The sequence below is a fragment of the Vigna unguiculata genome, chromosome 11 (assembly GCF_004118075.2).
Source record: "Vigna unguiculata cultivar IT97K-499-35 chromosome 11, ASM411807v1, whole genome shotgun sequence".
Lineage (NCBI taxonomy): Eukaryota > Viridiplantae > Streptophyta > Magnoliopsida > Fabales > Fabaceae > Vigna > Vigna unguiculata.
In genome coordinates, this window is record NC_040289.1 from 31,586,128 (window position 1) to 31,612,682 (window position 26,555).

The 26,555-nt window shown below is 31.1% G+C and overlaps 1 protein-coding gene across 1 annotated transcript; it reads left to right on the plus strand.

Annotated features, from left to right (window-relative positions):
* Nucleotides 1-10,031: 10,031 nt before the first annotated feature.
* Nucleotides 10,032-10,763, plus strand: LOC114170366. The gene has a single exon (XM_028055840.1). It carries the CDS (start codon nucleotides 10,032-10,034, stop codon nucleotides 10,761-10,763), a length of 732 nt encoding a protein of 243 aa, XP_027911641.1.
* The last annotated feature ends 15,792 nt before the right edge of the window (nucleotides 10,764-26,555 follow it).

Sequence of the window (26,555 nt, forward strand, 5' to 3'; positions counted from 1 at the left end):
GAGGGACCGAAGTAATAAAGTAATTTTAGGCCTTAGTTATTAATTGAACCGAAGTCATAAAATCGGTTAAATTCTCAAATTGCGAAACCCTTTTACTATTCTTCTCAAAACTTGCTGCGCTTTCTCTGCCACCACCAGCTTCCAACGTTGTCGTCGACCAGTCGTCCGTCGCGTGGCGTCGTCTCTGTCTCACCGTCCATTGTCGCCGATTGAATCTCCATCTCTCGTTGCCCGTGAGTTCGAAAAATGAGTTTTCCTTTGCGTTTTGTTTTTTTCCTGATGATGAAATATACCAGCTATCCTTGAATTCAATGTTACGGTGATAGCAGTATACAACATTTTGGGTGAAGCTTGAGGATGTTGTAACAAACCCTGAAAAGTGTAGGATTGTCTGATATGTGTCTTGCATTTTTAATTTATTTTTTGTGTGGGTGAGTGAAAAATTATTGTTCAGTTACGGAGAATTTTGTTGGTTATCATTAGCTCGATTGTTTCTTCGTTAAGTCACGGACTATCATTTTTTCTTATAAAAATGAATTTGTAGCAGATTTTATGGCCAACCAGTTCCATAAGGAGCTTCTATAAAATATTCTCTATTTTTCTCACGGAATATCTTAATGTAGGAGATAAACTTCTAACTTTTGTAATTATTATAATTAGCAGAATATTCTTGCATAATGGGTAAGGCATAATATATTATGCGGAAAATATTATCCATCACTGAATTTTTAATCAATCACTTTAAAGTTGCATTGCATTGAAGCCAAGCAATTAGAACTTTTGCGTTGTATAGAGATACTCTATTTTATCTGGGGTTTTGTGAGCAAGTGCTTATATAATCTATACATGAAATTATGATGCAATGTGGGTATGAAATGTGTTGTGACTACTCTCTCCCGTTGGCAACAATATTAACAATTAACAAAATTTCAATTCTGTTAATTTAGTTTGAATTTTGCTAATGGTTAAGATAAATAAAAACTAAATTTAAAAATATTATCAGTTACTAAATTTTGTTACTAAATTCAAACAACATAATCGTCCCAAAAACTACAACTTAGTGTTCCATAGTCACACGTTCATTATCAATTTATCATATATGACCCTTGTTTATTGGAAAATCAAATTGACTAGGGCTACACTTAACAATTACACTGATCAAAGAACCAGATAATTGGAACCAAAGTCTAGGTCTTGTGTTTATATTATATTTTCGGATTTGAAACAAATAAATGTTAGTCTTTAGTATTTTGGTAATGGAGAAAGTTGAATTCATAACCTTTCACATCCTTTCTTTTTATATATTAACTTAAGTTAATGTCTTATTTTACAGACATTCAAGAATCATGTCCCATTTTTCATGAAATTCATAAAGTTTGGTAGGATAGCATTTGCAAAATTTATAATTCAGATATACAATAGTATTGATTAGGATAGTATTTGAATTGTGGATGATTTTTAATTATCTTTTAAATGTATTTAGATTGTGAACGTTTCATAAAATATTTTGTTATGTCTATGCTGGTTTCTGGAAAAAAATATACAGGTTTAAATGATTATCATAAAACATAAATCATATTAAAAAAAATTGCACATTAGGCCTTGGTTCTCATCGTAACTAAGGCCAAAAAGGGGTCTATGACCTCGGTTTAGACCATAATTGAGGCCAAAAGGTCTTCGAAATTTTTATTTAATTAATTTTTTTTAGTAAATGGCTTTGGTTCGACCACAAACGGGGCAGAAAAGGGTCTCATATGGCCTCAGGTTGAATAGAACTGAGACAAAAAGGGGGTGTTTTTACTTCGGTTGACACCTGAGACCAAAAGCTATCCCTTTTTGCTTCGCCCCAATATGCCTCGATTTTGGAACCAGGGCAGAATATTGAAAATAACCGGGGCCAAAAGCTCTTACTGCACTAGATGTTAGAAAAATCATATTTATACTATAAGTCTACAATATATTTGAGTTCATTAATTGTCATGTTGGCAATGTGTATTTAAAATGAATAATCATTGTGATTGGTTGGGTTGAAAGTGAGTTTTCTAATCTAAATTCACAATTCACAAATCAAGGTTCATTTTTGTTGTCTGACTCTTTTAATAAAATTATGTTCCATTTATAAGTAATGTCTGTGACATTTAAAATGACCCATACAGTTATCATTGAGATATACATTTACAAGATGTTGGAACAATTATCAACACAAAAAGGAGATTTTGGAACCATAAAGAAATGCTAAGGTGTTTCAATGTTAAAGTTTTTCCTAAGAAAAAAATAAGGTTTCTTGTTAAAAATAACAGTCGTTGGATTTGGGTTTATGCATGTGATTATGTTCTCTTATGTGGTAACTTTTTCGAACTTTTTTTCTTAAAGGTAGCGATCCTTTAGACACATATTGTTGTTTTGACATTGATTTGACACTGTTACTTTGTAGGGAAAAGAATATTTTAAGTAGTTGTGAGCTCTAGACAAAATGTGAGAAGGAAGGTGGTATTACATGAGTCCAGATTTTCTATTGGTCTTTTTGGTGTTGTTCTCTGTTGGACATTAAAAATACACTGTATTGGTATTTTAAAAATATTTTTAATATATTTTAAAACGTTGAAATTAGTAGTATATCAAAGTATTATGAAAGCACAATAAAGAAACAACACACAAAAAACCATCAAAAAATCTAAATTCATATTACAAAGAACATTTATTATGAAGGTCATAGCGAAACTTCCGTGTAAAGCAAATTTAATTAATGACTAATAAGGGTATGTAAAAGTGTAAAATGGAGCATCTTTTATAACTCCTTACTTGTTTATGTTGTTTAAGGTTTTCTTCATCACTTTACTTCGATAATTTTCATTTCATTGGTTGGTCATGCTTTTTTAATATCAATTTTGTTTGTTACCTTACACCTTTTGCAGTTTACAAGCTATACTAAATTGTCACATATTCTATTAAACTTCATGATTTTTTTTTTTAATTTGTGGATTTATAAATTGTTTTTAGATTGGTTACTACTTACTTTTCATATGAAGATGTGATAATTTTTCCTTAGGGAAGGACTTGATATTGACACCAGTGATGTTGCAAGTTTTGTTTGTTGGTGCAATTCCAACACTAATGCCATTCCAAGACCCTCTAGCAAGTGGTTATGTTGAATCGAAATTTTAATGAAACTATTAACATATAAAAGTTTATGGATGATCTGGCAAAAAAAAAATCACAATCGTGATTTCACATGTAATGCTTAGTGTTGGACTAAACAATTCATTGCCTTTCATGATAAGTATAACGCTTAATAACATTAAACAAAATGAATTATTGACAAAACTTTATTTAAATTTTTGTCTCTTTAGGCCAATTGGTTGAATATGAACTTGACCAAATTTCAGTGTTGGCTTCTGTGAAAACAACAAACGTAATTAGGTTATTTCCATTCATTGTCAAAGCGTGTGAAGTTAATCGTCTTGATGACATAAAAAACTATTTGTGTTAGCTTTGGTTTAAAAGGGAAAAAATGAAAAGTTTACATGACTAAGAATTATGTTGGTTTGTTGACAAAATACTATTGTACAAGATCTAACAACAAGGACTACAAAAGCAAGTGTTCATCGGAAGGATGTTGAAATTGTTGTAAAAGCTGACAAATCACGAATAATAGAGCACTTCCTGAGACGTGTATACACCGTGGATAAGTCCTTAAGGACAGTGTTGTAACATCCCGTCAGGATATTACTGAGTTATAAATAAATAAATGAAATAAATAAAGCAGTGCGTTGATTAATACCTCATTTTCCCAAAACGTAGGAAAATTTAAAACTTTATTAAATGAGCGGATAAAGTCTACAACGTCCATTACAAAACCAAAACCACAATATTATCAAGTCACCCATCAGGGTTTACAAATGTTTTCAAAAACAAGTAGATAAACGTAAGAGTTTCCCCAAGTCAATCCCCTCTCCGCGACTAGGCTGCACCAGAGCCACCTGCATCACCAATATCTGCTCCCGTGTACCGCGTACACGATCATCGCCACACACACGCAGATAGGGTGAGCTTAACAATTAAATCACATATATAAAGTTACATAAACATAAGCATATAAACACAAGAGATCGTACATAACATAAACATCTCACATTGCCCTATTCTTTAATTTCTACCATCTGACCCCCAATCAGATTATTCGTGTTCTACAACGTCTAAGGATTACTTCAAGGTGACTTGCTGCCATACCTATCGGCCACAACCGATAGAGCACGTGCGGGAAAACATGCTACGAATCATACACCGCAACGCCAAATAGAGTTCCCGTATACGAACATAGTTCGTATCGTCCCAAGACTACCAAACTCGTCAGCCAACAACTAAGGAGGGCAATCTCTCTGGACCCATCCGTACTGGCCACAACCAGCACACTCACACCGACAACACTCGCCAACCCGAGCCACAACTCAAGGGTTCCTCGTGTTCATCCGCCATCCCGAGCCACAACTCAAGAGATGCTATTCCGAGTCACAACTCAAGGAATACCACGTGCTTAACCCCTATCCCGAGCCACAACTCATGGGATACGTTCCGAGCCACAACTCAAGGAACACCAGCAATCTCACCCTTAAAGCATCACTAGACGCACTGTAGATCACAAATTCATAATCAAAACCCAAAGCTGCAGCAGTATAAATCGCCTGGCGGGGGACACGTGCCGCCAGGCGCTAAGTGCCTCAAGAACCATCAAATTTTGCCACCACCGCCCGGCAGGACTCCCTTCGCCGCCAGGCGGACGCTGATTCATATGTCACGTATTTTCTCGCTGTCGCCTGGCAGAGACTTCGTGTCGCCAGGCGCCTCCTGCACCATTATCCCACTGTTTCCTCACTATCGCCTGGCGGGTGCAACCCCACCGCCAGGCGCCGTACCAGTAATATACCTTTACTGGTTTTTTTCCGTGATTTTAGTTCAAGTTCACCATAAAGGTATTGTGCAATTACGTTCTCAGACAGATGAAGCCCCCTCACATCGTGTGTACAAGTATTAACTGGTTTATCGAATTAGGCATACGCAAGTTCAACTAACCCATTACTTAATGTGCCCCTGCAACTACTACCTCTAGGAACTCTATCATTTACTTCCCTTCAAGTCCTGATTTCCCCCTACTTACAACATTACTTTACAACCTCCTTATTTAGGATTCACACACTTTCTACTATTTGGCAATTCCTAAAATTCATAAAATATAACTTGTCTCTCGTCATCGTATACATCCACTAACTCTGTACTGGTCTAGAACACAGGTTCCACACTCACGTTAGAATCCTCCCTCAACTACCAAAATTCTCTTTCTCTCTTCACACTTAATTATCAACACTAACTCTGATTTGTTATCATTCTTTCTTACATCCTATTACCCCTTTCCATTGCTTCAGTAGTATGAAAATGGCTCCCTCCACCCATTATAGTCAGCAACACCCGCGACATGTAAAAACACCAACTTCTGAGATGGCGCCTGGCGGCAAAGCCCGTGCCGCCAGGCGGTCCAAGAAAATGTAGCAAATTCCCAGAATTTCACAACAGCTATGCGATCCATCTTTCATTCTCAAGCACCGCTCTTTGTATTCCAGAATTACCTCCACCCTCGAATACTTAATCGTAACACCGCCCTCTAACTTTAACTCTAATAATTCACAATGTGGTTACACCAATTCGCTATCAACACTGATTCATCTAAAAGTTATCAACCATAACCCTAAAATCATATTCACACTGTTTCATCAAATATCATCTACTAATTATACTAAATCTCAATAAAATACGACGTTACATCATCCCTAACTCACCACCCCATGATTTCCCTCCGATCAGAATCACGTTATAACACCCAGAACGATAAAAACCAAAACTCAGACCCGCGTCGCCTGGCGGAAATTCATCACCGCCAGGCAGTTTATCAGTACAAATCCAGAATGCTCACGAACCTTGAGCCACCTGGCGGTACAGAGATTCACCACCAGGTGCTGCTCCCAGAAACCCCTCAATACACATTCAAATGGATGAGCCGCCTGGCGGCTAAGTATAGCCCGCCAGGCGGTTTCTGGAAAAATTCCAGAATTCAGCAAAACCATGATACAAACGCAGAACATGCTTAAATTACATAGTATTTTCACACAATTCAGGCCAAACAACAAAATTAACGTAGAAAGCTCCCCTAACCTGGTTCTCCTTCTAAGCTTTAATCCTTGAAACTTTGGATAGTTCTCCTTGGCACACTAGCCTTCCTTGGTTCCCCTCTTTTCAGCCTCTCAATCTCTCCCAAACTTCACCAAATTCCAGGATTTTCGTGCTCTCTCTGTAAGTCAAATTTCAGATTGCCAAACCCTTCTCTCTACCTCACTATAGCCTTTTAAAGGTGCCCTAAAAACTATGCCAATGCTTTAAAACGAAAATTACCTATTGAATGGAGTTTATTATCATTTACCAACCATTATAGCTCCTTTCCAGCCACCTCTCCGCTGCCATACTACTAGGGTTCCTTCCCAACCCTTTCATATTCAACCCAAATCCAAAACACCAAAAAAATAAAGCTTAATGTAAGTTCTCCAAGACTTGAACTCATAACCATGCAATTCCCAAATCAATATCAAGCCATCATGCTAATTTATAGTTCATGCAAACAATCATAATTCAATTGTCATACTATTTCACCACATGATTATCACATATTAAAAATAACAACGAAAAATAACACAAAAGGCATACATAGGACTCAAACCCAAGTCCTCACACACAATCAAAGTGCTCTCAACCACATGAGCTAGCACTTTTCCACGTCATACCAACCATAATTAAATGTCATAATTATTTCTCCACCCATATATATTAATTAATTAATTATTTAATTAATTAAATTCTACGGGTCTTACAAGTGTCACCCTTGTTCTTTTGTTTAGTTGAAGAAGGTCTTAGCACAACTCTGCAAAAGGCTTTCCAAAGCAACCAAGTAAAACATATGACAAGCTCATATAGTAAGATCGTTCATTCTCACATCCTATATTCTAATGACATTTTTATTTTTTGCAATGGATAAAAGGAATCTTTAATTTCCTTAAACAATATTCTAGATAAGTATGCTTTGGCCTTAGGACAGCGTGTCAACAAGGAAAAAAGCAATTTCTATATGGGGAAAAAGCTACAACATATTTGTCTAATTCTGTGAGACATCTTACAGGGTTTTATAAAGGATCTCTACCTCTTCTTTATTTGGGGGTTCCTCGACCACCCTTCTTCAATCACCTTACAACTAAAGTGAAGACACAACTACATAATTGGAAAGTAAAAATGTTGAGCATGATGAGGAGAATACAACTTGTAAACTTTGTTGTAGGAGGGTTGTTAAACTATTCATCCAGAATTTATGAAAGGACTAATTATTTCATTAAGGACATGAAGATGTTGATTAGAAATTTCATTTGATCTGCAAGCATTAATGACAAAGGCTTAGTGACAATGAAATGGAACAAAATGTGTAGACCTAAGCAAGAAGGGGGCCTAAGAATCATTAATTTAAATTTGAGCAATCAAGCGGTCATGCTAAAACTTGCATGGGAATTCAAGTTTGAAAAATCTATTTGGGCCAATATTATGAGGAAAATATTTTTCAAAAGTACAGGTTCTCTACTTGCATGATACATAGCATCTTATATTTGGCCAGGTTTGAAACCTCATTTGATTAATATCTTAAAACATACAAGATGGATCCTATGGGATGGAAAAACTATACACTTCTAGAAAGACTCTTGGTGTTGTTATGAACCTTTAATAGAATGTTTACAGGTTCCTCCTATGCTCAATCTAAAAGCAAGGGCTTATGATGCTTGGAATTGCGGATGGTGTTTGCCTATTACAATTTCGCAGTGGTTACCTCTCTTGCATGGTTGGCTGAAAAGTCTTTATGTTGGGGACTTCCCAGACGAACCTATTCGGGGGATGGAACCAGCTGGAATTTTGTCCACCAAGGTTGTAAAACTTTTTCTGCAACAACCTGTGTAGGGTCCTAGGTGGGTTGCAACTGTTCCACTAGAAAGGAACTTGGTGGCGTGGAGAATCTTGTAAAAAAAAAAAACTCCCATTAGACACCAATTTGCAATAATATGGCATCTTTTTATGCTTTAGATGTGGTTTATACAAAATTGATCAGGAAAGACTTCAACATACATTATTCCACTACAATGTCACATAAGTCTTTTGGAGGTGGTTAGTTGAAATGTTCAACACAAACACAGTTTGCAATAATACAAATGATGTCTTACATTTAATGGAGAAGCAAAGTAGCTCTCAGCTCAATGATCTAAGAATTGTGGCCTACATTTACATCTTTTGGATAATATGGAAGATGAAGAACAATTATGACATCTCATTTGCATTATCTTATGCTTTTTCTATTTTAAGTAGTAATTGTAAATCGTAGGCAACATCTATAGAGGAACTATTCACAATCATATCGAAGATTTTATTGTCATAAAAAGGTTCAATGTAACTGCTCATCCTAAAAAGTCACAACAAATTATAAGGATTTGTTAGAAACCTCCCATTGCAAGTATGGTGAAATGCAATGTCGATGATGCTGTAAAAGGCACACCTAGTCCAGATGCTTATGAAGGAATATTAAGGGAAAGTGATGCTTAATGCTTGTGGAGGAATATGAACTTGACCAAATCTCAATGTTTGCTTCCGTGAAAACAACAAATGTAATGAGGTTATTTCTATTCATTGTCAAAGTGTGTGAAGCTAATGGACTTGATGACATAAAAAATTATTTGGATTAGCTTTGGTTTAAAATGGAAAAAAAATGAAAAGTTTACATGACTAAAAAAATTATGTTGGCTTGTTGATGAAATACTATTGTACTAGATTCAACAACACGAATTACAAAAGCAAGTATTCATCGGAAGGATATTGAAACTAGTTCGAACGTATGTCTTAATCCTAAACAATGTAATTGTTGTCCATATTTACTTATATTTAACAAACTTTCATGTGAACTAAAATATATAAATAATTTTCTCTATATATCTCAATATTAAGACCGATACCAACAATATACTATCTTAACATTCAAAATGATTGGACCTAACGCGATTGTCACATAAATGATAAAATTGGAGTACAAAAATCATCGAAATGGTCACGAAAACAACAAATCCAAATAGTGGGAATGAAGAACAAGAATCCAAATTTAAACTTGTTGATGTTTAAATAGAAGAGAGTCAAAAAGAAGATCCAAAATATGAATTCAATTTCAAAAACACTACATTTTTTCGTGTTATTACTGTTCCAATTCATAATTCATATGGAACACAAAGACATAAAAAATTATTTAGTATATCAAATGAATGAATGTCAACAGAATATGTCAAAATATCATATTCGATTTTTTAAATATTTAAAAAGAAAAACTAAGTATAAGTGTATTTAAAAGCCGTCAAACTCTTCTAAGACCTTTCATTAACTTTTATACGAAAAAGACCAAAATAAACTATTTTATGAACAGAACAAACTCAACGTAGAGTAAAGTTAAACGACCAACCAAATAGAATCTAACCTTATACATAAAAATAAGATTTTATAAATGTACTTTTTTTCGCATATAAATGTTAATTATTTAAAATGTTATTAAAAGAAACAGTGTTCTAAACGTTAACTCATACCTTCTAGCCTTTTACATATTTATTTCAATTTTATTCTTGAATATTTATATGAAGTTTCCGTTTTACACTTTTTTTATTTTATTTTTTTATTTCTGAATCGAAACGCGACTATTATTTTTACTATTTTTCATATGTAAATATTTTTTATTTTAAATTTTTACCAAATAAAACATCGACAATTAATGTAGTGAATCTTTGGAAATAGTTTATTGATAAAAAATAAAAAATGATTATAATTTAATATAAAAATAAAAGGTAGAAAGATAACAGAATGGATGAAATAATTAGATTAAGAATGCAGTCGAGTTAGGAGAGTGAAGGGAAGAGAAGGAGATGAGGAGATCTGGAAAACATGAAGGCGTGGGAGAAGAGAAACTCATTGACAATAAAATTGACAAATTTCTCAACAGGCTATCGTGCGCCGCGATCACAATAGCCTCCCTCACGCTCCTCTTCCTATTCCTCCGCACGCCCAACACCTGCGTCCCCGGCCGCGCGCTGGCCAAGCCGCACCTCCACTTCCCCAAGTCCACCTGCGACTTCACCACGCGCCTCCACGTCCCCACTGAGAAGCGCAACCTCCGCCTCCATTCCACGCGCCTCTGGAAGGTCAAGGTCCACTCCTTCTCCGTCCTATTCCGCGACCTCCAAATCCTCCATAACCACTCCCACGTCCTCTGCATCTCCGCCGGCGCCGGTCACGAGGTCGAGGCGCTTCATCGCCTCGGCGTCGAGGAAGTCACCGGCGTCGAGATCCTCGAATCGCCGCCGCTCGTCGGCCGCGCCGATCCGCACAACCTCCCGTTCTTCGACGGCGCCTTCGACCTCGCCTTCACCGCGCGCTTCGACGATGCACTCTTCCCAGCGCGCTTCGCCGCAGAGATGGAGCGCGTGGTCAGGTCTGGCGGCGCGTGCTGTGTCCTCGTGGCGGAATGTGGGGACGATGAGGTGAGAGAGGTGGTAGGTTTGTTTAGGAATTCGAAGCTTGTTAGATCCAGTAATGTTTCTTTGTCTGGAACGAGAATGACCAGCATTCTTATGAGAACTAGTGATAATACTTCTTGATTCATTGCCCCTAAATCTTGTATTTTTTATTTGTTTATGTATTTATGTATATTGGTTAGTGTAATTCTTCTGTGCAATTTCTTATACCTTAAACAATTAGAAACCAAAGTCGTAAACCTTATCATCTATTGCAATTCATCATGAATAAGTAGAGTCATCTATTAACAAATTGTGATGAATGCTAAATGTGTTAACTTTTACTTATAGTTGACAGAGCATGAAAATTAAACTCGTTCCTAATTTATCCTTTTCTTATTTGGTTAGGGATGATTTTTATTAGTAATATATTGCTGTTCACTGGTTAAAGTGTTTCATTGAGCATGTTTGTCTTATGTGATGGTTATGTTCACTTTTGAATCATCTGAATCCAATTTCTGTTTCACTTGGAAGTGCTGTGTTCAAAATGTTGATAACTAACCGTTATAGTGACTTCTTGGTGCTATAATCTGATGATATTTTACTGCAATTTGTGATAAGAGGCCTGAAATGGCAGATTCATGGACTGTAATGGGGTGTTTAAATGGCAAAATTTTGGCCTCCTCTGCCATTGATAACATTGGTGAATTAACGATCATTGAACTGGCGGTGAAATTTTTGTTGTTCTTATCGTTAATGGAATCGAGGGTGACTGGTAATATCTGATTTTTTGTATCTGCTAGAAGAAGAAGAATAGTTATTCTTAATGGTGTAGGTAGGGTAGATGAATATCTGCTCATGATCACTGAGTATGAGTATTAGCTATGATTGATTTTTTTTTTTTACAGTTACGAGAATGATGTTCTTTAGCTCTTGTTTCTATTGTTTGATTTTTGTTTAGTTGGAGCCTTGCATTGTGGGCATTAGGGAACTGGACTTAGATCGAAAATTGAGATAATGTTAATGCTTTCTGTTTATTTTATATTTCATCCTCACTAATTACATCATATGGCTGGTTGGTGCATCATGTACTCTTTTTTTCTCAATTAGCTTCAAAATTCTATGCATGCATAGCTATTAAAAGTTTCACAAATCATATGATACCGACATTGAAAGTTAAATCGAGATTAGCTTTATTTGTATTCTAAGAAAACCTGACTCCATAAGGATGATGAAGTTGGACACTAATAATTTCTTGACAATCTCTCTTTAAATGTTTTCTTATATCCCATAGCTAGCCTAGATGGAATATTTTCAAAGGAAGGGAAGAGGAATTTTGAATATGTGGGGAGGAAGAACTAGGGAATACAATTGAAGAAGATTAAATTTAAGTTTTATTTTGTAGAAATAAGAAGGAAAATTTTAGATTAGCACTTATAGTCCTTGGTCTTACTAATCTCACTTCCCTTAAATCTAAAACTAACCTCTAAACATCACTCACACACAAAACTTACAATATGATTCAGTTTAATTATCATTTCCACATTTTTTATGTATCACACACTTATTTCATCCTTATTTAATCTCATAAAAATAGTTCCTTACACTTAGCTCAATAAGCATACGAGGTGGACAAAATTGCACTGATATAATATTTTGTAATCAACTTACCATATATTCTTATTATATTTTTGTGATTTACCGAGTCCTAAACAATTTAAAAGTTTTCAATAAACTTTCCTCCATTCTTCCAATGCCAACAATCTTTCTTCACATGCTCTTTCTTGCCACAATGGTAGCACTTGAAATGCCTTTTCCTTCGAGACTTTGATCTCTACAAATTTGATTTCCACTAGATCCACGTTCTGTTAATATGCCTCTCATCATCGTCAAAGCCTTTGCTTGCTTTGCACTTTTCATCATATCCTCTTTGCTCTTTCGCCTGGATTCTTCTTCAAGAATAGGTTCGACAACATCCTCAAAGTGTAGGAGGTCAACAACGTTGTAATTTGTAATATTGATGACGAGCTGATCATACGAATTAGGTAAACTCTGTAGTAGAAGCTCCACACATTCATTTTCAATTATGTTAAAATCTGTTGTTAAAAGTTGGGCAAACAATGTATTTAGATTGTTGATGTGGTCTGTCACCGATGTAGACTCACTCATTCGAAGAGTATAGAGTTTTCTCTTCAAGAATATTCTTGTGTGAAGTGACTTAATCTCGTACAGGCTTGTGAGAGTATCCCAAATCTCCTTTGTTGTAGTCTTCTTCGAAATGTTGGATAAAACCACATCTGCAAATGCTAAGTGCAAATTTGCTATAACATTGTTATCTATTTCCTTCCACTTTTGATTTGTAATGTTCGTAGGTCTTTCTTCAATTGCCGCTAGACAATTGTCCTTTCTCAAAATTGTCTTCATCTTCAGTTTCCACAATGAGAAATTTTTCTCATTGAACTTCTCTATCTCGTATCTTGTTGTCATGGCTTTAAAACTGACTTATGCACTTCTCACTATGAATAATATTGTCTAATGGAACAATGGAAGCAGATCGTGAATCAGTGCACTAGGTAATTCCCAAAAAAGAGAGGTGGGTCACTAATGGACACGCTTAAGTACTAAGTCTTTTTTAGCCAGAACTTTCCTAAACGTGCACTTTCACATCACCACACTTTATCCACTATCACAACATTATTCTAATGACAATAGCAGCATAATATAATCACACAAACCTAACTCTGATACCACTTGTTAGGTTTATAGAGGGGGTTTCACTGGGGACAACAAACACCAGTGAGACTTGAGCCCAACCATATAAGGAATTGACATCACTCTCAACCCAAAATCTTAAGGCAAGGGTTTATGGGTCTTTATTCTTATATAATGTTCTACTTTCTTATTTCTACCCAATGTGAGACTTAGACTCACACTTGATTCCTAACACAAAATTTTGAAATGTACTAATTCCAAAATTCATTAAAATTTAAGGGACCAAAAACATATTTAACCCTTATTTAAATTAAAAGTAGTTTAATTAAATTCTGATAGAAACAATTTAGTTTTTCCTGTTTAATTCAGATAACTGATATCTGTTTAATTCTAACTTTATATTAATTTTCTACCTCGTCAGAATATTTATTATCTCGTAAAAAATATGCAGCATATAAATATTAACAAAACAATACTTTCTATTTAGTGAAGGTGGTTATGAAGTAAAAACAGGTTTAGAAGATTGAGTTTAACAAAGTTTCACCTTTGATTTTCCATCAGCAGAGATTATTTTGAAAGGATACCAATCCAAATCTTCCAATATCATTTTACCATAATAAATACATTTCTTTATGAACCTAGAAAAGATAACTAGATTAATTAATAATACACCATTCTTTTAGTAACCAAGACATTGCCTCATTTAAAAGATTAAAATCAGGTAACATAGCTCTTTACACAATTTAGAAATATTCTTCTCATAAATATATCTTGTAGATCCATATCTAAAGCTTAAATGGATAACTTGAAATTAATGTAATTTTGGCTAGATATTATGAAAATGTGATGATTTTAAAAAAAATTATGTCTATTATGGATAAGTTGTTCTTGTATGATACAACTTCAACTTTATATAATTGAAGTAGTGTTTATCAACAACGGTTTTCATGTTAGTAATAAAATCCTGTGATAGGAACACAACTTTGATTAACATAATTTTTTTGAAATTTAAAATGAAGTCATATAATTAAGATTGAAATTGAAGTCAGTTTGGAGTTCATGATCATTGTCTTTTATTCCTTAAATTTTTTGGTTAACTTTATAGCTTGATATACCCTCTAACCGAATAACAGAATTATTGGATTGTTCGATTTTTCGTGTTGTTTTGACATTGTGTTTTTAAAATACACATTAATTTTGATAATTTTAAATATATTAAACCGTATCAAAATCAATGTATTTTTGAAAGAATATAAAATACTGAAAAATAAAAACTTGACTCAATAACCTAACATCGATATAAAACTTGCCAACAAAAAAAAATGTATCCAATAAAAATATGAAAAAAATCTTTAGAACAACGAATTATTACATATTATTATAAATTTCAATGAATAAACTATTTAACATTATGATATAAATTTACATTTTTATATAAGATGACTCTTTTTTATCTAAATGTAATTTTAAAGTTACTTTTAGTTGCAATACAAAGAAATCAAAAAAAAAATCAAGAATTAGATTTTGAAGAACTTATAAACTTTTAATTCTGAAACACTTATTTATTTTCTGCTGGTATGCGTTTCGTTACTGCTGGTATGAAGTTCGTCTCTACTATATGTATTCAGTTTCTGCTGAGACTATCCGAGTTCAATTCTTAATATTGATATGATATAGTAAACTTAAGACATAATTATAATCTTTATAATATTAAATTAATATTTATGGTTGATCCTCTCTCAATTTTATATATTTTTTTAAATTGTAATATTTTAATATGTTTCTTGTGTCATATAAATTTCAACACATTCTTATGTAAAACTTAAGAAAACATATTAGACATAGAGTGTCATTAGTATCTTATTACAATTTGTTTCACCTGCAATATAGCTATTATTATAATTCAATCTACAATACATATATATATATATATATATATATATATATATATATATATATATATATATATATATATATATATTCTGTATAGTTATATTATTATGTATAATGAAATATACTATAATTTAATAATTTTATAGTAGATAAGGAGGCTGTTAGACATCTGCTGTGCATTATAGCCATATTTATTAGGTCAATCTGTGCATATTTTTAAAAATTATAATATATTTATTCTTTTAATTTAAGTTTATAAAAATCTAATTATTATTTAATAATTTATGATAATAAAATTATAACTATAAATTAAATATAAATAATTTATATAATTTTATTGTCTATGATATATTGAAATGGATTGCATATTTGTGTCTGATACGTATTAGTATCTGATACTTTAAGATATTTTATCAATATTTATCAATGAAGTATCCAATCTACAAAGTAATAATATTTTTGTGATAATAATAATTTATATTTTTATGTAGACAACTTTAATACATGTTCTTTTAATTTGGATGCACACAATAATAATCATATATTTTTTATGTTTTTAAGGATTATTGTACACTTTTAATCTTCATATATTATGTAATATATGTAATGTATCTTATTATATTTAAAATAAATGTATTGACATTATATTTGATACATGTATCGTATATGTGAATCATAAGAGATGTTAATGATCAATTTAAAAATAAATAATAAATAAAAAAAAGTTATTTAAAAAGTAAAATTGGTAATGTAATTATTTTAATTAGAAAAATAATTACTTATTAAAAGTTAAAATTAGAAGAAAAAATTTGTACACTAACCAGATAAATCTCCTTATATAATGGTATAAATAAGTATTTTATTTTATGAATCTAAATAATAATATTTGATGATTTATAATGAGATTATATTTGAATTATTTATATATTTTCTTTAATATAATGTATTCTATATACCTATATAATTATTTTAAATAATAGGTTATGATTGAGTTAATTAAAATAAAGAATTTAAATTTAAATAAAATAATATTTCATTTAAGCTTAAAATTAAATGAAATAACAAATAATTAAATATTTTAATTTGACACATAAAACTAGTGGTTGACATAGAAGATTAAATTCAATATTTGAACCATAAATGATATATAATGTATGTTAAAACTAACTTACATGATGATTATAGGTATATATAATTATAATATCTCTTATTTAATCAACGAGTGTTTATATAAAGTTTTTAAAAATAATTGTAATTTTAAGTTGGAACTCTATCTAAAGTTTTATTTACATATTTAAAAAAAATATTTTATTGAGTTATACTTATTGAAATATTTTGTATTTGTGACGTCTCATTTCTAATAGAGTAATCTACTCAAATTTCACATCACATAATTATAATATAAAAGAGCACAACAAGCATATAAACTATCACAGTTATTCATCATATACTCGGAAAGAAAGTTTAGGCACACCACGATGCCATAAAGAACAAAAAAGTATTATTGTCTTGCAAAAGATTGCTCATAGAGTAAGGAATTTAAAACTAAACACAGAGTTCTTCAAAGAGGACTCGACAGTGAGTCACAACCTAGACCATGGGAACCATCCTACACCGCAATGTCGTCACCACCCTAAGAACCTCCAGGGGTTTCCACATCTGCTCACACCAATAGTATTGGTGATCATTGCAAAAAGGAAAACCAAGCAAAGAAACACACACCAAGAGAAAGGGTAAGCTAGAGCAAAAATTGTTTTAATCATGTTATAGAGCAAATCAATAGTCAGATCATATTATGCAGCGACAAAGCAATAGGCACCCAAATCATGTGAAAGCAGTGGCAGATTATATATGGAGCAGGGAGGGGCCTTGGCCCCCCAATATATTTTTGATTTTTTTTTAATTATGTATATATTTTTGATTTTTTTTAATTATATATATATTTTTAAATTTTTTCTTTTAAATTATAAGTAATGTATTTTAAAAATTGATAGAAATTTAAATTGTGTCTTTTTATTTTTTTATAAAGTATAATAAATAATAAAATATAAAATTTAATATAATAAAGAGTAAACATATTTAGGTTTAATTATTTTTTTGTCTTTGTTTTTGTCAAAAAAATATCAAATTTCGACTAAAAAATCATAACCAAATTGAGACTAAATTAACTTGAGGACCAACTTACATTTTTGGAAACAAAAACCAAAATAGTAATTAAAACAAATATCTATTAAAATATTTTTTATTTTATTTCTCATTGTCTTTTTAGGTTTTCACAAACTTGTACTCATCTTTCAATCTCATATGTTTTCTTTTTGTTTTTGAAGAAAAAAAGAAGTTAGACACAAACTCATTACTTTTGCTCTCATTTATCATTTGTTATCTTCCTTCCTTGAAAAAAAAAAGTAATTGTCTTGTCTCACTTGATAATGAACTATTAGTTTAATAGTTATTAATATTATTTTTTATTTCATGAACTTTGTATATTCATTTTTTTATGAATATAGAAGAAAAAATAATGTATTATGTGTTTTTTCAAACCGATTTTGTGACTTGATTATAATATGTTTTTCTTTTAATAATTACGACTCTCAATTTCTCATTAGATTATGATAAAATATTTTTTAATATTAATTTTTTTTAAAGTATATTGATGAAGAATAAAACCATAGATTCATTCTTTAAAAGTGATAGAAGAGAAGTTGTTGGTGAAGATGAAAACAAGATAGATTTTACTTCTTCACATATTTTAAAGTATTGTACCAATGATCAAATTGTTCAGTTAGATGAGTTATTTTTTAAAGCATTATACTAATGATCCAATCTAATAGTCAAATAATTATATTGTTTTGACCCCTCCAAATTTTGTAGTCAAGATCCGCCACTGTGTGAAAGCAAACAATTTCAAGACTCTATGACTCAATATCCGGATCATACTCTTGATATAGAATTCTAAAGGAAGTATACGCCTATTCTGGCTTCTAAACTCTGCAGAGTCTAGACGCAAGGGGTTAACACCCAACCACACACATGGTTAATCCTCTAATGTCTTGGGCCCAATATGTCCAAGATTAGGACCTCCTATCATTCTCACCACATAAATTATTCTACTCTATGTGAGCGTGATTAACTTTTAGAGTTCATGATACCTTCCTTTATCTAGACATCTCCTATATCAAGGTATACACTAACCACCATCACCAAGAGTTTCCCTTGAAACTCTTTTACCAACAAAATCCACATGCCATATCAAGCATTCAATTCTCATGCCAAACCACCACCAACCATATAATCATGTTTTCCATTTCATACACAACACAACAAGATCCCATTCAATCTCATGCTTTATAAATGCATACCAATGTCCAACCCAACCAAGGCATGACTCATTACATAACAACACATTATAACAACAATTTGGGATTTTATAAATAAAACTGCAGCTTGTGTAAAGCTCCAAAAATTTTGTATTTATATTCAAATTAAAGATGATTGAATCAAGAACCAAATGCAACAAGAACCAACTTAATTGAATGACTATAGAGAAAGTTATGCACCAAACAAGCAACAAAGGTCAATGCTGTCAACAACCAAACTACAGGGACCTTGCGATAAAAACTGCTCTCACTACAGAGCTTCGGTTCAAGATCCGACCAATCAAAGTTAAGAACTAGGTGTTAAGGATCAGTTGTTAAAATTTCAGCTCGATCCAACGGTTAACGAGTCGGAAAATTCAATTTTACTAAAATTGTGCATATTAGAAAAAAGGCATAGTCGCCCAGCGACCACCCGACGTTTCCAGAATACGAAAAATAACGTCAAATATCACAGTTTCATGAATATTTGAACTCCTAACTTGGAAATACACTAAAAAAATTAACGTTTTACCCAATCTTGTCTCATATTTCACAAAACACTAATCAAACTTAGTCAAACGAAACAGGAACCAGCAAAACAACTTAAAAAAGTGAAACCCTAGCTTCCCTTATCGGCTAGATGCTAGCAAACGCAACCAGGTACAAAACCAAGGAGTACCACAACTTTAAGAATCAAACAATGAGCTGAAAACAGGAACACCAGGACAAAACGAACGTAAAAGGTTAAAACCTAACCAGACCAACGTACCCAAACGGTAAAAATGGGGAGAAAGGACTAAGGAGCTTCAAAGTTCGACTTACTTAGAGGTTGAATGCTCTTAGCTAGCTCGAAGTTGGAAGGATCTTTGTGTCCTAGCAGAGCTCTTTGCTGGAGTAAAGAGAGGGCAAAGGAAACTGTTTTCGGCAAAGTGAGACAGAATGAGAGGGATTAGGGGTTAGAAAGTGGTCTTGGGGTCCTCCAGTAAACTGGCATTGACACCACGAAAAAGCCATGCCCAAAACACTTATAAAGCTGAAAATTGAAGCTTATAGTATTTACGTGAGTTTCATAATTCATATTAATGTTAAAACATCTTTTGATACAAAATATTTTTAACAAAATATAATTAAAAGATATAACTGATTTTAGGTATGAGATATAAGAAAACGAAAATATCATAGTTATATTCTTTTTATGATAATGCATCATTCTTAAAATAATTTATTAATTACATAAACTATTTGTAACAAAATTACTCTTATAATTGTCGATTTATTTAAGCATTTTTAACGAGACATTAAAGAGGTGGTGCTGTAAAACTAATTAATTTTTTTTATCAAGAGGACATGTTAAGATAAATTAAAATCTATTTATAAAGAAACAAAATGTATTTATAAATTATTTAACATTCATTTTATGTTTAGATCCATTAAAAGATCATTTTCTCTCAAATGGCCTATTTTGCCTGGGGCAATTTCAGTGGGCTGGAGTCCATATAGGAAGAGGCTAATTCCAAGATTACAATCAAATTAGGTTAGTATTTGCCATCTAAGTCATACTCAGATTTAAATTTTGATTGTTATTTAGAAGTAAGGTTTTTTTAGTAGAACAAAGTAATAAAAGTAAAGTTGTAGTTATGATCAAATAAACAAGCTACACGGTAATAATGAAGATTTCTCTGTTCACATTTGTTTTTAATTTTTTTTAAATGAAAGTTTTTTTCTAAACTAAAATTATTATTTTATCAATTTTATCATTTTTTTAAATTTAACCGTTAACGTTTGACTATTTTTTTAAATTTAACCAATTAATATAATAAAATTAAAAAAACTATTTATATTTAATTTCATAATTATAATAATAATAATTTTACTACTTAAAAAAATAACAGGTGTGTAATGCAATGTGTTTTCTTTAATATGAAATAATTTGAATTGTATATGATAAATTTGTTATTTTTTAATAATTATTTTGAATTTATTTCTTGGTAAATTGCACAAGTGATTATTGTTATTTTGAGAAATGGTTTTTTTGACATTCATTACAACTACTTGATACTCACTTTGAAAACTTTGAAAGGTAAGATAGTCATTCAAGTTTAGTATCAGGACATAAAAGATAAGAAAAAATAATGCGAAGTGAGTGTGAAATTTAGTGTCTAAAAGTAATTTATAATCAGAATATTCATAGAAGACTGTGCCTGATTAAAATAAAATTTTGTCCAAATTATTAACCAAGCTATGAAATCTTTATTGTAACTTTAAATGAAATTTTGATAATTTTTTTATAATATGAGATGATATTTTTTAAGTGATTTTTTATTTTTTATTTATTTGTATTTTGAAAAGTTATTTAAAAAATATTATTTTAAATTACATAGTAAAGTTGTTAAAATTTAATTTTCGTATTTCTTTTACGAATTATTTTAATATACTTAACCGAGCTAGCTTTTTCCTATTTCTTTCCAAAATGAAAAACCAAACTAGACAAGTGTTCCATTTGCAATTGCAAAGTCTTTGAAGCACCGACCTTAGCGAAAAAGTATAAATGGATACTTCACCCTGCATCTTGGACAACTAAAACAATTCACCAAAATCAAGGAATCACATAACCTTTTGTAGAGGACAGTGCCATTTTTTATCCTTTTTTCTAGTCTTGTTCAAAATATTGTCAAATAAGGAATAGCATCAGTTCCTTCTACGAGGTTTCATCTCACAGTAGCTTCTACATATCAAACACACAAACCGATCTTCTTTTTCTGATATCAGATACTATTCTCTTCATTCTTTATCTAAAGCATGAAATCCTATTGGATAAGACTCCTCTACAAGGTCATCACCATATGAACACCACTACATATACACACAAAAATGTTCATTATAAAATTAAAACCCCCTTTACCCAACATTATAAAGCTACTTTCAATGAAAATAGTTTATAATTCAATAACACATTGAATTGGTTACTGTAAACAATGTTAGTTTTTGATGGATTCTTCATTAAGAAAGAGCCAGGGTTGTTGAACAGATACTTTGGTCAAAAAGTATGTTAGCCCCTTTTCTAGGGAATGCTTCCATTTTGCTCTCTCAGAAAAATGAGAAGTGGGAAAAAACAGAAGAAAAACAGAACAGGAAACAGAAAGAGTACACAGAGAAGAAAATCAATCAGAAACAATCTTAGTGTCACATTTAAAGTAACAGTTTTACTATATCAAACGGTTTATGATTACAAGACAATGTTAAAACTTTATATATGTTATTTATTCTAAACATATGAACAATATCACACGAATATCAGTTGCAGCAGTAGCAGCACCATTTTAGGCAATATCTATGTTCCAGTATAATTCACTTCCCACTCTAATCGTAAGGAAGAGAAAAAAAATCCAAAGAACAAAAAGATTGAAACAAGTAAAGAAGATATGAGTGATTAGAATTTGATCAGTAACGAGTGTCCCTTCTCCTAGTAACCCGAATATAGCAGAAAACAGCAGCAAAAATGGCAGTAACAAGCCCTCCAATGATGACACCTCCACCGGCCACTGACTTGTCAGTGGAATGGTGCTTTCCGAGCCTTCGAATCTGTGGAGCCTCAGCTGATTTATTCTCTTCTGGTGATGGTTCATGTTGTGTCACACCAGAAACTTCAACTTTGTTTTCAATTTTCTGATGGTGAAGCTGAACTTGTGTTTGAGTTTTATGCTCAAAAGGGTTCAACACTGGGAGTGGTGGGCGTCCCTGATGAGACTCATCATGAGCAATGACATGAAGTGCCAAGATCTGAGAAAGTAGCAGAAGAACCACACGAAGGTTGTTCATGGTTATGGAGATTGTGTGTTAGTTGGTGCAAGAAGTTTTTAGTATTGGAAGGTGTGAGAAAGTAGGATTTTGGGTTATGGAGTGAAAGGTGAGTGCTGATAGGATATCGGATGAGACATGGGGTGATGGTGGTTAAATAGAGAGGGTGTGGAGTTTGAGAAAAGAAAAAAAAATTGTTTGACACCGTTAGACGATTATTTGATAATTTATATAAGGATAAAATAGCTTTAACAAAAATTAATTTTTATGTTTAAAAAGTAAAAATAAATAAACAATTACGAAGGATAGTATCAAGTAATAATTAAAAATAGAATACTGTCAAAATATCAGTATCATTCAGGAAAATGGAATGGATGATTGTGATCAGAAAAATGGAATGGATGGTTGTGATGTGATCTTGTTGTAGGGATGAACGTGTGGTTGGGTAGAGAGAATGGGTCTTTGCAATTGCACTGTATATGTTGTTATCTCTCAAAAGATCGATGGTAACAGTTTGTTTGGCTTTAGCATTAAAGATTCATAGCTGGCTTCTTCTAATTCAATTTAGACTACTCATTGATAGAGATATAGGAGTATACTACTTTCCAAATAATGTTTTTTAAATCGAGTTAAATAATTAGTTACAAATATTTTGGCTTAAATGGTTTTTTTTATAAGTATAAATATTTTAGGTAAACCTTAATTATGCATAATAATAATAATAAAGGCAAAGTACCAATATAAATTATAGAAAATATATGATAAAAAATAGTAAATAAATTAAAAGTGAGTGAAAATAAATATATAGAAAGTAAAATAAATGAATTTAAAAGATGAAGAACACTATTAGCGAGTAGGCAATGGAAATCAAGAAGTTTAGTGTCTTGTCTAATATACTTTTCACTTGAATATAACCTTGAATGTTTTTATTTGCAAGTCCTTCTCAATGATTACTAATCTTAATGTGTCATTTCTACTTGACAATTCCACTACAACAACATATACATAAATGATATGATGTGTCATAAAATACTTTGACATTTGATACCTCTTAAATACTTCTTCTATCCCTTTGTCAATTTCTTGATTGATAATGTGATTTTCTTAATTAAGCATATTAAAGATATTGTAATCTAATCAATTTTATTAATAGTTTCTCCATCATTAATTATTGTGACCAATTTAGAAATTAATTCATAATGTAATTATGGGTTAAATATGTTTTTGATCTCTTAAGTTTAAGTGAAATTTGAAATTAGTCCATCTTTGAAACTTTTGACCAATTTAGTCCTTCATCTTTAGAAATGTGTGGATTTAGTTCTTTTAACTAAATGTTGTTAAATTTATATGATGTTTCAAGCGTATTTCATGATAGTATTTGAATTGTTTACACTATTTAACACATTTTTGCTTCAATGTTATCTCATATACTATCATAAAATGTGTTTGAAATGTCAAATAAACTTAACAAAATTTGGTTTAAAGGACTAAATCTATGCATTTATAAAGTTTGAGGACTAAATTAAGTCAAAGTTTTGAAGAGAGACTAATTCTAATTTTCACTAAAAGTTAAGAGACTAAAAATATATTTAACCGTATAATTATTTTAGTTACCAATTTAAAGACCAATTATAACTTTTTATTCATAATAAAAATTATTTTAGTTATTAATAATTTTTTGTTTCTAAATTAATCACTATGGTAAGTAATTATTTTTTAGTCACTAAAATTGATAATTATTTAGGACTTTTCTTATAGTGTGCGATTTCTTTTATAGTTATATTTACTAAATTACATATTCAATTTCTATAAACTTTTTCATGCAATATTTTAGACAAAAATTGCATATCTTTCAATAAGACAATTACCTAAATCCTCTTATGCTAAATAAACTTAGTAAATTTTAGTGATAATTCTCAAATTAATTCTTCATTTTTGTTATAATTTTAATTTTTTTTCTTCGTATTACTTGACGTCAGACGTGAATAGTAACTTGAAAACCAACAATAGAATATACATATATCAAGCTCACATACTCTACCCAAATGAAAATCATTTACCTATATTATCAATTATTATTATTATTATTAAAAATCATTAAAAATAAGGTTCGAATCTATATTTTCTACAAAATAACCTTTAAATAATATATCATTAAGTAACTTTTATTTAACTATCCTTTAAAACATTGGGAATCTATTTCAGAACTTAATATACAGATATCACAATATTAATTTATAAACTATTACTTTTCTGGACTTTAATTAATTTGAGTTTTGACTTGAACACTGATAATGAATCATGATATACATAAAAGTACTTTTTAGGACTTTAGACAAAGACCTAAGTGGCTTCATTAAAGATGTTTTTTGAAGTTGAATCAGACTAAAATCTAAATTTCATTAAAATGTTACAAAAAAATTAGTTACAAACCCTAAATCGATATTAAAATCTGTATATAAAACTTTGATTTCATCATTAACAAATATTCAATGTTACAAACCTTGTGACATCATAAGCACTGGTACCCTATGAAAAATGAGAAGTAACAGCAGTTTAGGTTAATTAAGTGGAGAATTTAGTGATGGAAGTATGAGGAGATGGAGAAATAGAATGAATAGTTATGCAGAGAGGAAGTTGTTTGTTCCTAATTTGGCTTTGTGCAGTTGGGAAGAAAACGAAAGGAGTAGTTGGCATGACACTATATATACAAGTAGCATATATGGCTGGAAATTAGCAGGTACGAGACAGGTGTATCCATTCATGCATGCTTTGATTTTCTATCACTTTCATCAAACCTTCTAATCAATATTCTATCCATTTCCCATTACAATGCCTCTTAAGCTCTGTCCACAACTTATTAATTATAATTCAGTCACCCTTAGTCTTGTTCTTTTCGCATACCTTACCCATGCAAAATTTCTTCACTACAAACAATAATGTTAATTAGACTAGGTTAATATAACTAAATTAGACAAAAAAAATGTCTTTAATATTTCATACAATATATATGTAAATTAACAAAAAAATTATCATATGTTTAAATAACTTAAATTCTTTTTCTTTTTTTTTTTATATATGCAAGTTCAGTTAACTAACAGAGTCTTTGCTTCTGAAAATAATTGAAACTTAATACCTAAAAGTTAAATAAAATTTTAAATTAGAAAGAGTATTGAAATTCGATTATTATCAAAACTGAAGTTAATACCCTTAAAATTAAATAAAATTTTAAATTAAAAAAATATTGAACTTCGGTTACTATTAGAATCAAGACCTAATATTTTTTTTCGTCTTTTTTTATTTATTTATAGTTTCATGTCTCGATTCTAGAATCAAAACATAACAAGAAACCGTATATTTCAGTTAATAACTGGATCTCTTGCATGTTTCGATTCAACAATCGAAATGTTCAAAATAATTGGGTGTTCAAATTTTCTTCTACATAGAAATGTTTGTTCTATAGCTATTAAAATATTGTTTTAAAATATTGTTTGGTACAAAATTTTCTTGAGTTTTTTTTATATAATTATTATTATGACTAATTGAGTGAAATGACTTATGAATTAGGTTGTACAATAATTGTGAATGTACCTAAGATATCATTGGCACTCTATTAAGTTGTTTTGAAACTCTTCATTTAACTGTTTTTGGGGAAATTTTTTTTGCCAAACACTAATTTGATCCCCGTGGTAAGGGAAAGTGATATTATGTCTTGACTGTACTTTTAATTAGTGATTAATATTCCAAACTTAACATTTGGACAAAAGTGATTAATAGATTGAATGGTTCGTATACCGGTTTTAGTTCAATCTTTAATCAAATTTTATTTATTTATGACATTTGACAAAGTTTAAAATGTGGATTATGTTTATGAAAAAAATTAGTGAGTATACCATAGAGCACTTATTTTCCGCTGAAAAAATGTTTAATATTATATAGTAAGGTTATTTGCTACATGGCAGTGTTAAAAAACGATCAATATTAAACGATATAGTAAGGTTATAATATAGATAATATATTAAAATATAAGTTATTTCTATATATTTAAACAAGAACTCTGTACTCCTCAACTACATAACCCATTTCTAAAATCTACCCAACAGCACAAGTCAAAGAAGAGACACAGTAATTGAATCTAGGGTTTAGACTTGCATGGTTTTGAGCTTTACAGCTCAAT